Source organism: Scyliorhinus torazame, chromosome 14, assembly GCF_047496885.1.
Source record: "Scyliorhinus torazame isolate Kashiwa2021f chromosome 14, sScyTor2.1, whole genome shotgun sequence".
Classification (NCBI taxonomy): Eukaryota; Metazoa; Chordata; class Chondrichthyes; order Carcharhiniformes; family Scyliorhinidae; genus Scyliorhinus; species Scyliorhinus torazame.
In genome coordinates, this window is record NC_092720.1 from 213,345,706 (window position 1) to 213,357,733 (window position 12,028).

Genomic DNA, 12,028 nt, shown 5'->3' on the forward strand with positions numbered 1-12,028 from the left:
CACCCTCACCATCCACGGCGTAGAGTTCAGCGGCTTCCGACTCTACGTCCTCCCCAACCTCTGCGCTGCCTTGCTACTCGGCCTGGACTTCCAGTGCAACCTCCAGAGCCTAACTCTGAAATTCGGCAGGCCCCTACCACCTCTTACTGTCTGCGGTCTCACGACCCTTAACGTCGACCCGCCTTCTCTGTTTGCAAACCTCAGCCCGGATTGCAAACCCGTCGCCACCAGGAGCAGACGGTACAGTGCCCAGGACAGGACCTTCATCAGGTCTGAGGTCCAGCGGCTGCTTCGGGAAGGTATTATCGAGGCCAGCAACAGCCCCTGGAGAGCCCTAGTGGTAGTGATGAAAACTGGGGAGAAACACCGAATGGTCGTGAACTCCAGCCAGACCATCAATAGGTACACGCAGCTCGACGCGCACTCCCTCCCACGCATATCTGATATGGTCAATCAGATTGCACAGTACCGGGTCTTCTCGACAGTGGACCTGAAATCTGCCTACCACCAGCTCCCCATCCGCAAGGCGGACCGCCTGTGCACCGCGTTTGAAGTGGACGGCCACCTTTATCACTTCCTTAGGGTTCCCTTCGGCCTCACTAACCGAAGTCTTCCAACGGGAGATGGACCAAATGGTTGACCGGTACGGACTGCGGGCCACTTTTCCGTACCTGGATAACGTCACCATCTGCGGCCACGACCAGCAGGACTACAACACTAACCTTTCCAAATTCCTCCACACCGCCAATCTCCTCAACCTAACCTACAACAAGGAGAAGTGGGTGTTCAGCTAGAACCGATAAGCCATCCTCGGTTATGTGGTTCATAACGGAGTTCTAGGGTCCGACCCCGATCGCATGTGCCCCCTCATGGAACTCCCCCTTCCACACTGCCCTAAGGCCCTCAAACAATGCCTGGGCTTCTTCTCATACTATGCCCTGTGGGTCCCTAACTATGCGGACAAGGCCCGTGCACTCATCCACTCCACCATTTTCCCACTGACGGCCGAGGCTCACCAGGCCTTCAACCGTATCAAGGCTGACATCGCCAAGGCCGCGATGCACATGGTCGACAAGACGCTCCCCTTCCAAGTCGAGAGCGATGCATCAGACGTCGCTCTGGCCGCCACCCTCAACCAGGCAGGCAGGCCCGTGGCATTTTTTCCCACACCCTCCATGCCTCCGAAATTCGGCACTCCTCCATTGAAAAGGAGGCCCAACCTGTCGTTGAAGCTGTGCGGCACTGGAGGCATTACCTGGCCGGCAGGAGATTCACTCTCCTCACTCTCCAACGGTCGGTTGCCTTCATGTTTAACAACACACAGCGGGGCAAGATCAAAAATGATAAAATCTTGAGGTGGAGGATCGAGCTCTCCACCTACAATTATGAGATTTTGTATTGCCCCGGTAAGCTCAATGAGCCCCCCGATGCCCTATCCCGAGGTACATGTGCCAGCGCACAAGTGGACCGACTCCGGACCCTACACGAAGATATCTGTCACCCAGGGGTCACCCACTTTTACCATTCCATAAAGGCCCGCAACCTACCCTACTCCATCGAGGAAGTCAGGGCTATCACCAGAGACTGCCAGGTCTGCGCCGAGTGTAAACCGCACTTCTATCAGCCAGACCGAGCGCGCCTTGTGAAGGTCTCCCGCCCTTTGAACGCCTCAGCGTGGACTTCAAAGGGCCCCTCCCCTCTACCAACCGCAACACGTACTTTCTTAATGTGGTTGACGAATATTCCCGATTCCCCATCACCATCCCATGCCCCAATATGACGTCTGCCACCGTCATCAAAGCCCTCAACATCATCTTCGCTCTGTCCGGTTTCCCCGCCTACATCCACAGCGACCGGGGATCCTCATTTATGAGCGATGAGCTGCGCCAGTACCTGTTCAACAGGGGCATTGCCTCGAGCAGGACGACCAGCTACAACCCCCGGGGAAACGGGCAGGTGGAGCGGGAGAATGGGATGGTCTGGAGGGCCGTCCAGCTGGCCCTACGGTCCAGAAATCTCCCGGCCTCCCGCTGGCAGGAGGTCCTCCCCAACACCCTTCACTCCATTCGGTCGCTCCTGTGCACGGCGACTAACAAAACCCCCCATGAAGGTCTCTTTGCCTTCCCCAGGAAGTCCACCTCCGTGGTTTCGCTCCCAACATGGCTGGCAGGTCCAGGACCCGTTCTCCTCCGCAAGTACGTGCGGCTCCACAAGGCGGAACCGTTGGTTGAGAGTGTACAGCTACTCCATGCAAACTCGCAGTACGCCTACGTAGCGTACCCCGACGGCTGCCAAGACACAGGCTCCCTCAGGGACCTGGTGCCAGCTCGGTCCCCATACCCCCCCCCCCCGCTGCCCCGGCGCCACCCTCCCCTCCCCCAGTGCACCCCACCACAGCCCCCACTCCAGGACAATCCATCCTCCCCTTGGTCCCACCCGGGGATGAAGAGGATGTCGACACGCTCCCAGAGTCACCGACGACCGAGCCGACGCCTGAGTCGCCACCGGCACTGCGGCGCTCTCAACGACGGATCAAGGTGCCCGATCGTCTAAATTTGTAACCTTCTCTGAAATTTTAAAACAACCTGTATGTAAATAGTTTTCCACCACCCCCGCTGGACTCATTTTTAACAGGAGGTGAATGTGGTAGTCACCACTGTTGTAGTGCATACACTGCATACAAGGGTATTACGGTAAAGCCCCTGTACTACAGGTATGGGGGTAGATCCCTGCCTGCTGGCTCCGCCCAGTAGGTGGAGTATAAATGTGTGTGCTCTCCGAACTGCAGCCATTTCGGCAGCAGCTGTAGGAGGCCACACACCTCTGCGTAATAAAGCTTCGATTACTCTCTACTCTCACCTCGTCGTAATTGATAGTACATCAATCTGAAACTGGGAGGAGCCAGTTTTAATCTTCAACTCAACTCAACTCCATTATCAATGATGTCATTCTGTTCCCACAGTTTCCCAATGATTGCACCTGGATTGCTCCGTGATATAGTATTGGGATAAAATGGCTTCCAGAGTGGCTCGTTTGCGTACACTGAAACTTAATGAAAAAACCCTCCCCAATGGACTTTCAGCCCATTTATTAATCATTTAAAAAATTTGCTTTTTGCTGTTATCACTTTGGATATTTATGGTGATTATTGTAATGTAATCTTCACTCCGACAGCAGTATCACATTGGGTTACCGCTGGGAACTCCCCCTATATTAGAGCACTTTAGTGGTTAAGGACGAATGGAGCATTGCCAGTCAAGTCAGCCTTACCTGAGATATTGTGCATTCATCCATCAGCATGGCTGCAGCATATTCTACAGGCACAGAGCGCTGATATCCATTCATCAAAGGAGCAATTCCTATTGGGAACCAAATCTTGAGGGAAGCAATGATAACTCAGTGGTTACATTATTACATTATGGTCAAATATCAAAACCTGACTTGCCTGAATTCAGGATCATTCTTCAGATGCCAATCATAGTATTGTATTAAAGTCTCCAGAGACACAACACAGCACAGTGGTAAAAAAATAACACAACACAGAAATGTTCACAGGATGTAACCACAGTTCAGGAACTTCAGGCCCCGGGAGTTTACATCTCAACAAAAACTTGGTATAATTGGTGCACAGCCTGTTTGACATTGGTGTGAGTGCACTGTCGATGTAACATGAGATCTGTGACAAGTAATGCAGCTATCACTTCTCTCCCTCTCAGGCAAATCCTCTTCTGCTCAGATGTCAAGATGAAAGCAGTTCACCATATTGTTCTGTTACTGCTTGTGATTCTGCATTCAGTACACGGTAAGAAATATTAGAAGCCGTTTAGTTATATTACCAGTAACCCTCCCAAGGTGTTACCATGATTAAGAAGATTAATTCTTTTGCAACAACAGCATGATTTCTGTCAGTTAGGGGATGATGTCTCAGACACTGACTTACAGCAATTCCATAAACTAAATTCCAGTTTTATTTATCATATTCTGGAATTGTTCCATTGGAGCTTTGAGAATTCCACTTCATTATTCTGATCATTGTTCTGTGAAAAGTCTGATTGGCCTTTCTGTGTATTAATATGTGTTTACTTTTTCAATACTGGAGAGATTTAAATGGTTAACTTTGACATTGACCGGATAAGAATGCCGGAATAAAGGATATTAAAATTATTTCCTCATTTGATAGAATATATGTCATACATATAACTGAGATAATTGACTAGTGGGAAAAGTTATAGCTCATGGAATGAAGGGGCAGTCGCAATGTGGATACAGAATTGGCTGAGTAATAGGAAGCAGAGAGTAACCGTCAGTGGATATTTTTCAGGTTGACGGAAGGTTTGAAGTGAATTTCTCCAGTATTGGGACCCTTTCTTTTCCAGATTTATGTTAATGATTTTGATCTTGGTGTGCAGGTGACATTTTCAAAGTTTACGGATGCTGTGAAACTTGGAAGCATTGTGAGGAGAATAGTATAGGTGTCCTTCAAAAGGACAGAGACCAGTTGGTGGAGTGGACAGATCAGTGGCAGATGAAGTTCAATGCAGAGAAGTGTGAGGTGGTGCATTCTGGTAGGAAGAACATGGGCAGACAAAATAAAATAAGGGGTAAAATTCTTAAGGGGATGCTGGAGCAGAGGGACCTGGATGTATATCTGCATAGATCATTGAAAGTGGCAGAACAGGTGGAGAAACATTCGGCCCTTCGAGACAAATCCGAAGCAGGCAAATCCATAAGGTGTGGTGTTGACCTTGGGTAGGGTGCTCTTTCCAAGAGCCGGCGCAGACTCGATGGGCCGAACGGCCTCCTTCTGCACTGTAAATTCTACTTTTAAAAAAAAATCCATCTGGAAAAATGGGCTAGGAATGCAACAGTGATGGATGCACACAGACCACGTACAATGAGTTTGCTCGAGCTCCTCTCGCTGTCTAAAATTTGTTTTTTATTTTTTTATTGATCTGTTGCCTGTTTATCGTTCTATGTGAGGAAAGTCTGTATGTCCCAGGGAGGGGGATAAAGGGTAGAGAGAGGTACCAAACCAAGAGGAGGGAGCACCTGGCAGAAGGGGGGGGGGGGCATGGGGGAATAGAATAACTAGTCAGGGAAATGGGGGGAGCGGGCAAGAGGGGGAGGCACAGGGGAAAATCTCAGAGGGGCACAGGGCAGGGAGAGTAGGAAGGGTGGGAAGTCTGGTGGGGGCGGGAGGGATTGGGTATGAGGTGGGGGGGGAGAGTGGGTAGAAGGTTGGTTGTACATGGAGGTGGCTGGAACAAGGAAGGTCACGGTGGCCATCTTGGATGGCCCCCAAACAAAGGCAAACCCCAGAGTGCAGTTCACTTCCGCAAGGTAAGAATGGCTGACCCCGCAGGAGGGGGTGACAAAAACCCCCATCAGGATAGTTACCTGGAACATCAGTCTGCCCCCATCTGAAAAGCCTGAGGGCCGACATAGTCTTCCTCCATGAAACACAGCTGAGGAGAAGGGCCGACTGAGGGTAATATAAAGTTGGATGGGACAAATCTATCAAGTATGCTCAGGGATGAGGGCTGGGAGAGTGGCCATACTGTTTAGTAAAAGGACAACTTATGTTGATGTGTTGGGTAATCTGAGACACAGACGAACCAACACGGTTGCGATTGGTACAACGCAGTTTTATTTCTTTTAACTATTTATATAACAAACTTGGTACTCAGCACATGGTGACTGTCTGAGTGTCTGGCTTGGCGGTCCTTGCCCTGAGCCGTCTCCTGCTGGACTCCCCAGGAAGTGTCGTGTTCCTTGTTTTGTACTGTATATGCTCTTGTCTGTGATTGGCTGTCGTGTTGTGTGTGCTAATTAGTCCATTGATTTGTCCATCACTATGTATGTGTGTATGTGCTGTGATGTTCACTTGAATATCATGACATCCCCCCTTTTTTTTTTACAATATTATGTGCCTACGTGGTTATAAATAGAGATGTGTACTGAGTGCAGCTGAATGTGTGTGTGTGTGTAATATTTACAGCATGTACATGGGGCTTAACTATATACAAGGGGCGATGTCGGGTGTGACATAATAACGAGGTTGTACCATAACAAAGAACGTGGAAATGTGGAACGATAAAACGAATTCCTGTAACGATAAGAACATCAACATGTTCTTGGTGTGAGGTAAGTGCCATATTATTATAATATTTTTTAAAAATTTGTTTTTATTTATTTATTAACCAGATCTTGGTTGGAGGTTAGAGGGATGGCAGGGAAGGGAGTGCAATGTTCCTCCTGCAGGATGTTTGAGGTGAGGGATGCCATTAGTGTCCCTGCTGATTTTACCTGCAGGAAGTGCAGCCATCTCCAGCTCCTCCAAGACCGAGTTAGGGAACTGGAGCTGGAGTTGGATGAACTTCGGATCATTCGGGAGGCAGAGGGGGTCATAGATAGCAGCTTCAGGGAATTAGTTACACCAAAGATTGGAGATAGATGGGTAACTGTAAGAGGGACTGGGAAGAATCAGTCAGTGCAGGGATCCCCTGCGGTCGTTCCCCTGAGTAACAAGTATACCGCTTTGGATACTTGTGGGGGGGGGGACTTACCAGGGGTAAGCCATGGGGTACGGGCCTCTGGCACGGAGTCTGTCCCTGTTGCTCAGAAGGGAAGGGGGGAGAGGAGCACAGCATTAGTAATTGGGGACTCGATAGTCAGGGGCACAGATAGGAGATTTTGTGGGAGCGAGAGAGACTCACGTTTGGTATGTTGCCTCCCAGGTGCAAGGGTACGTGATGTCTCGGATCGTGTTTTCCGGGTTCTTAAGGGGGAGGGGGAGCAGCCTCAAGTCGTGGTCCACATTGGCACTAACGACATAGATAGGAAAGGGGACAAGGATGTCAGGCAGGCTTTCAGGGAGCTAGGATGGAAGCTCAGAATGAGAACAAACAGAGTTGTTATCTCTGGGTTGTTGCCCGTGCCACGTGATAATGAGATGAGGAATAGGGGGAGAGAGCAATTAAACACGTGGCTACAGGGATGGTGCAGGCGGGAGGGATTCAGATTTCTGGATAACTGGGGCTCTTTCTGGGGAAGGTGGGACCTCTACAGACAGGATGGTCTACATCTGAACCTGAGGGGCACAAATATCCTGGGGGGCAGATTTGTTAGTGCTCTTTGGGGGGGTTTAAACTAATACAGCAGGGGCATGGGAACCTGGATTGTAGTTTTAGGGTACGAGAGATTGAGAGTATAGAGGTCAGGAGCACAGATTTGACTTCGCAGGAGGGGGCCAGTGTTCAGGTAGGTGGTTTGAAGTGTGTCTACTTCAATGCCAGGAGTATACGAAATAAGGTAGGGGAACTGGCAGCATGGGTTGGTACCTGGGACTTCGATGTTGTGGCCATTTCGGAGACATGGATAGAGCAGGGACAGGAATGGTTGTTGCAGGTTCCGGGGTTTAGGTGTTTTAGTAAGCTCAGAGAAGGAGGCAAAAGAGGGGGAGGTGTGGCGCTGCTAGTCAAAAACAGTATTACGGTGGCGGAGAGGATGCTAGATGGGGACTCTTCTTCCGAGGTAGTATGGGCTGAGGTTAGAAACCGGAAAGGAGAGGTCACCCTGTTGGGAGTTTTCTATAGGCCTCCAAATAGTTCTAGGGATGTAGAGGAAAGGATGGCGAAGATGATTCTGGATAAGAGCGAAAGTAACAGGGTAGTTATCATGGGAGACTTTAACTTTCCAAATATTGACTGGAAAAGATATAGTTTGAGTACATTAGATGGATCGTTTTTTGTACAATGTGTGCAGGAGGGTTTCCTGACACAATATGTTGACAGGCCAACAAGAGGAGAGGCCACATTGGATTTGGTTTTGGGTAATGAACCAGGCCAGGTGTTAGATTTGGAGGTAGGTGAGCACTTTGGGGACAGTGACCACAATTCGGTGACGTTTACGTTAGTGATGGAAAGGGATAAGTATACCCCGTAGGGCAAGAGTTATAGCTGGGGGAAGGGCAATTATGATGCCATTAGACATGACTTGGGGGGGCTAGGTTGGAGAAGTAGGCTGCAAGTGTTGGGCACACTGGATATGTGGAGCTTGTTTAAGGAACAGCTACTGCGTGTTCTTGATAAGTACATACCGGTCAGGCAGGGAGGAAGGCGTCGAGCGAGGGAACCGTGGTTTACCAAAGAAGTGGAATCTCTTGTTAAGAGGAAGAAGGAGGCCGATGTGAAGATGAGGAGTGAAGGTTCAGTTGGTGCGCTTGATAGTTACAAGGTAGCGAGGAAGGATCTAAAGAAAGAGCTAAGACGAGCAAGGAGGGGACATGAGAAGTATTTGGCAGGTAGGATCAAGGAAAACCCAAAAGATTTCTCTAGGTATGTCAGGAATAGAAGAATGACTAGGGTAAGAGTAGGGCCAGTCAAGGACAGGGATGGGAAGTTGTGTGTGGAGTCTGAAGAGATAGGCGAGATACTAAATGAATATTTTTCGTCAGTATTCACTCAGGAAAAAGATAATGTTGTGGAGGATAATGCTGAGACCCAGGCTATTAGAATAGATGGCATTGAGGTACGTAGGGAAGAGGTGTTGGCAATTCTGGACAGGCTGAAAATAGACAAGTCCCCGGGGCCTGATGGGATTTATCCTAGGATTCTCTGGGAAGCCAGGGAAGAGATTGCTGGGCCTTTGGCTTTGACTTTTATGTCATCATTGGCTTCAGGAATAGTGCCAGAGGACTGGAGGGTAGCAAATGTGGTCCCTTTGTTCAAGAAGGGGAGTAGAGACAACCCCAGCAACTATAGACCAGTGAGCCTCACGTCTGTGTGGGTAAAGTCTTGGAGGGGATTATAAGAGACAAGATTTATAATCTTCTAGATAGGAATAATATGATCAGGGATAGTCAGCATGGCTTTGTGAAGGGTAGGTCATGCCTCACAAACCTTATTGAGTTCTTTGAGAAGGTGACTGAACAGGTAGACGAGGGTAGAGCAGTTGATGTGGTGTATATGGATTTCAGTAAAGCGTTTGATAAGGTTCCCCACGGTAGGCTATTGCAGAAAATACGGAGGCTGGGGATTGAGGGTGATTTAGAGATGTGGATCAGAAATTGGCTAGCTGAAAGAAGACAAAGGGTGGTGGTTGATGGGAAATGTTCAGAATGGAGTTCAGTTACAAGTGGCGTACCACAAGGATCTGTTCTGGGGCCGTTGCTGTTTGTCATTTTTATCAAGACCTAGAGGCAGAAGGGTGGGTGAGTAAATTTGCAGACGACACTAAAGTCGGTGGTGTTGTCGACAGTGCGGAAGGATGTAGCGGGTTACAGAGGGACATAGATAAGCTGCAGAGCTGGGCTGAGAGGTGGCAAATGGAGTTTAATGTAGAGAAGTGTGAGGTGATTCACTTTGGAAGGAATAACAGGAATGCGGAATATTTGGCGAATCGTAAAATTCTTGGAAGTGTGGATGAGCAGAGGGATCTCGGTGTCCATGTACATAGATCCCTGAAAGTTGCCACCCAGGTTGATGGGGTTGTGAAGAAGGCCTATGGAGTGTTGGCCTTTATTGGTAGAGGGATGGAGTTCCGGAGTCGGGAGGTCATGTTGCAGCTGTACAGAACTCTGGTACGGCCGCATTTGGAGTATTGCGTACAGTTCTGGTCACCGCATTATAGGAAGGACGTGGAGGCTTTGGAACGGGTGCAGAGGAGATTTACCAGGATGTTGCCTGGTATGGAGGGAAAATCTTATGAGGAAAGGCTGATGGACTTGTGGTTGTTTTCGTTAGAGAGAAGAAGGTTAAGAGGAGACTTAATAGAGGCATACAAAATGATCAGGGGGTTGGATAGGGTGGACAGTGAGAGCCTTCTCCCGCGGATGGATATGGCTAGCATAAGGGGACATATCCTTAAACTGAGGGGTAATAGATATAGGACAGAGGTCAGAGGTAGGATCTTTACGCAAAGAGTGGTGAGGCCGTGGAATGCCCTACCTGCAACAGTAGTGAACTCGCCAACATTGAGGGCATTTAAACGTTTATTGGATAAACATATGGATGATAATGGCATAGTGTAGGTTAGATGGCTTTTGTTTTTTGACTTCCCATGTCGGTGCAACATCGTGGGCCGAAGGGCCTGTACTGCACTGTATCGTTCTATGTTCTATGTTAAAACAGTGGTTGCACGAGTTCAACGTGTAAACAGTCTCATAAGCCCAGTCTAGTAGGTGGGCGACGAATTCGGGTTGACCGCCTCAAGGGTGGGTCTGGAACCACCGGCTGAGTTGCGAGCCTGGCCACGGGCGGTGACGGAAGGGGCATGGTAGCAGGCAGCTCCACAAAGTCGCTATCAGGAACCACAGGAGGACACGGTGTCAGTGTAAGGTCTCGTTGCGAGCGTGGAAGCAGGCGAAGAGCCCGGCGATTGCGCCTACGCACGGATCCATCATGCATGCGAACCAGGAACGAGCGGGGAGCCACGCATCGGAGAACTTCGGCAGGTGCGGACCAGCCACCTTCTGGTAGGTGGATGCGGACGTCGTTGCCAGGGGCCAGGGCGGGAAGATCAGTTGCAAGTGTGTCATATGACCTCTTCTGGCGACCACACAGCAGTTGCATCCTGTGCAGTACCGGAGCATGGTCGATCGTGGGCGCCAGGATGGAAGGCACAGTGGTCCTGAGGGCGCGACCCATCAGCTGCTGGGCTGGTGAGAGACCAGTGGCTAGTGGGCCGAGCGATAGGCCAGCAGGGCGAGGCAGAAGTCCGACCCGGCAGCAGCAGCCTTGCAGAGGAGCCGCTCGACAATGTGAACACCCTTCTCCGCCTTTCCATTTGACTGGGGGTGCAGAAGGCTGGATGTCACGTGTGTGAAGCCATGCGAGGCAGCAAACGATAGCCATTCCTGGCTGGCGAAACAGGGCCCATTGTCCGACATGACAGTCATCGGAATGCCGTGGCGAGCAAAGGTGTCTTTGCAAGCCCTGATGACAGCAGACGACGTCAAATCGTGCAGGCGTATGACTTCTGGGTAGTTGGAACGATGATGACATAGTCCCTGCCGAGCGCGTGAAATAGGTCCACACCCACCTTCGCCCAGGGGGACGTCACCAGCTCATGGGGCAGAAGCGTTTCAGGAGGTTCGCTGGCTGAAACCTTTGGCAGGTGGGACAGTTGAGCACCATGTTGGCAATATCGTCACTGATGCCCGGCCAGTATACCGCCTCTCGGGCCCTCCATCTGCACTTCTCGACCCCCAAGTGGCCTTCGTGTAGTTGGTCGAGAACCAGCTTGTGCATGCTGTGAGGAATCACAATCCGGTCCAGCTTCAGAAGGACACCATCAATGACGGCCAGGTCGTCTCGGACATTGTAAAACTGCGAGCACTGCCCTTTGAGCCACCCTCCCGTCATGTGGCGCATCACACGAGGGGGCCGGCCGCAGTCTCTCGGCGAATACGGGCCAGACTGGAGTTGTCAGCTGGCAGATTTGCCGATGTGAAGGCCACCTTGTCTCGACCTGACATACGAACCCCTCCGAATCTGGCGGCGTGCTCACTGCTCTGGATAGGGCATCCGCAACGATGAGGTCCTTCCCTGGAGTGTAGACCAGTTGGAAGTCGTACCTCCTGAGTTTAAGTAGGATGCGCTGGAGGCGAGGGGTCATCTCGTTCAGGTCCTTGTTTATGATGCTGATCAGGGGGGCGATGGTCAATTTCGACAGTGAACCGGGGAAGACCATATACATAATCATGGAACTTGTCTAAACCGGTTAGCAAGCCCAGGCACTCCTTTTCGATCTGCGCGTAGCGCTGCTCTGTGGGGGTCATGGCTTGCGATGCATAGGCAACTGGGGCCCATGGTGACGTGTCATCCTGCTGCAGGAGCACTGCTCCAATGCCGGACTGGCTGGCATCAGTCGAGATTTTGGTGGCACGAGACGTGTCAAAGAACGCCAATACCGGTGCAGTGGTGAGTTTGAGTTTGAGTTCCTCCCATTCCAGCTGGTGTGTGTGTTGCCACTGGAACTCTGTGGACTTTTTGACGAGGTGACGCAGAGCCGTCGTGTGGGAGGCAAG

At 50.5% G+C, this 12,028-nt stretch overlaps 1 protein-coding gene across 3 annotated transcripts in view; it reads left to right on the forward strand.

Moving 5' to 3' along the window:
- Positions 1-12,028, forward strand: part of LOC140390474 (butyrophilin subfamily 3 member A1-like) — a 218,264-nt gene that overhangs the window by 21,104 nt on the left and 185,132 nt on the right. For all 3 annotated transcript variants that reach the window (XM_072475629.1, XM_072475631.1, XM_072475630.1), the window contains exon 2: positions 3,717-3,802. In XM_072475629.1, the coding sequence (XP_072331730.1) occupies positions 3,745-3,802 (58 nt within the window). In that variant the 5' untranslated portion in view covers positions 3,717-3,744. The remainder of the gene's footprint in view (positions 1-3,716; positions 3,803-12,028) is intronic.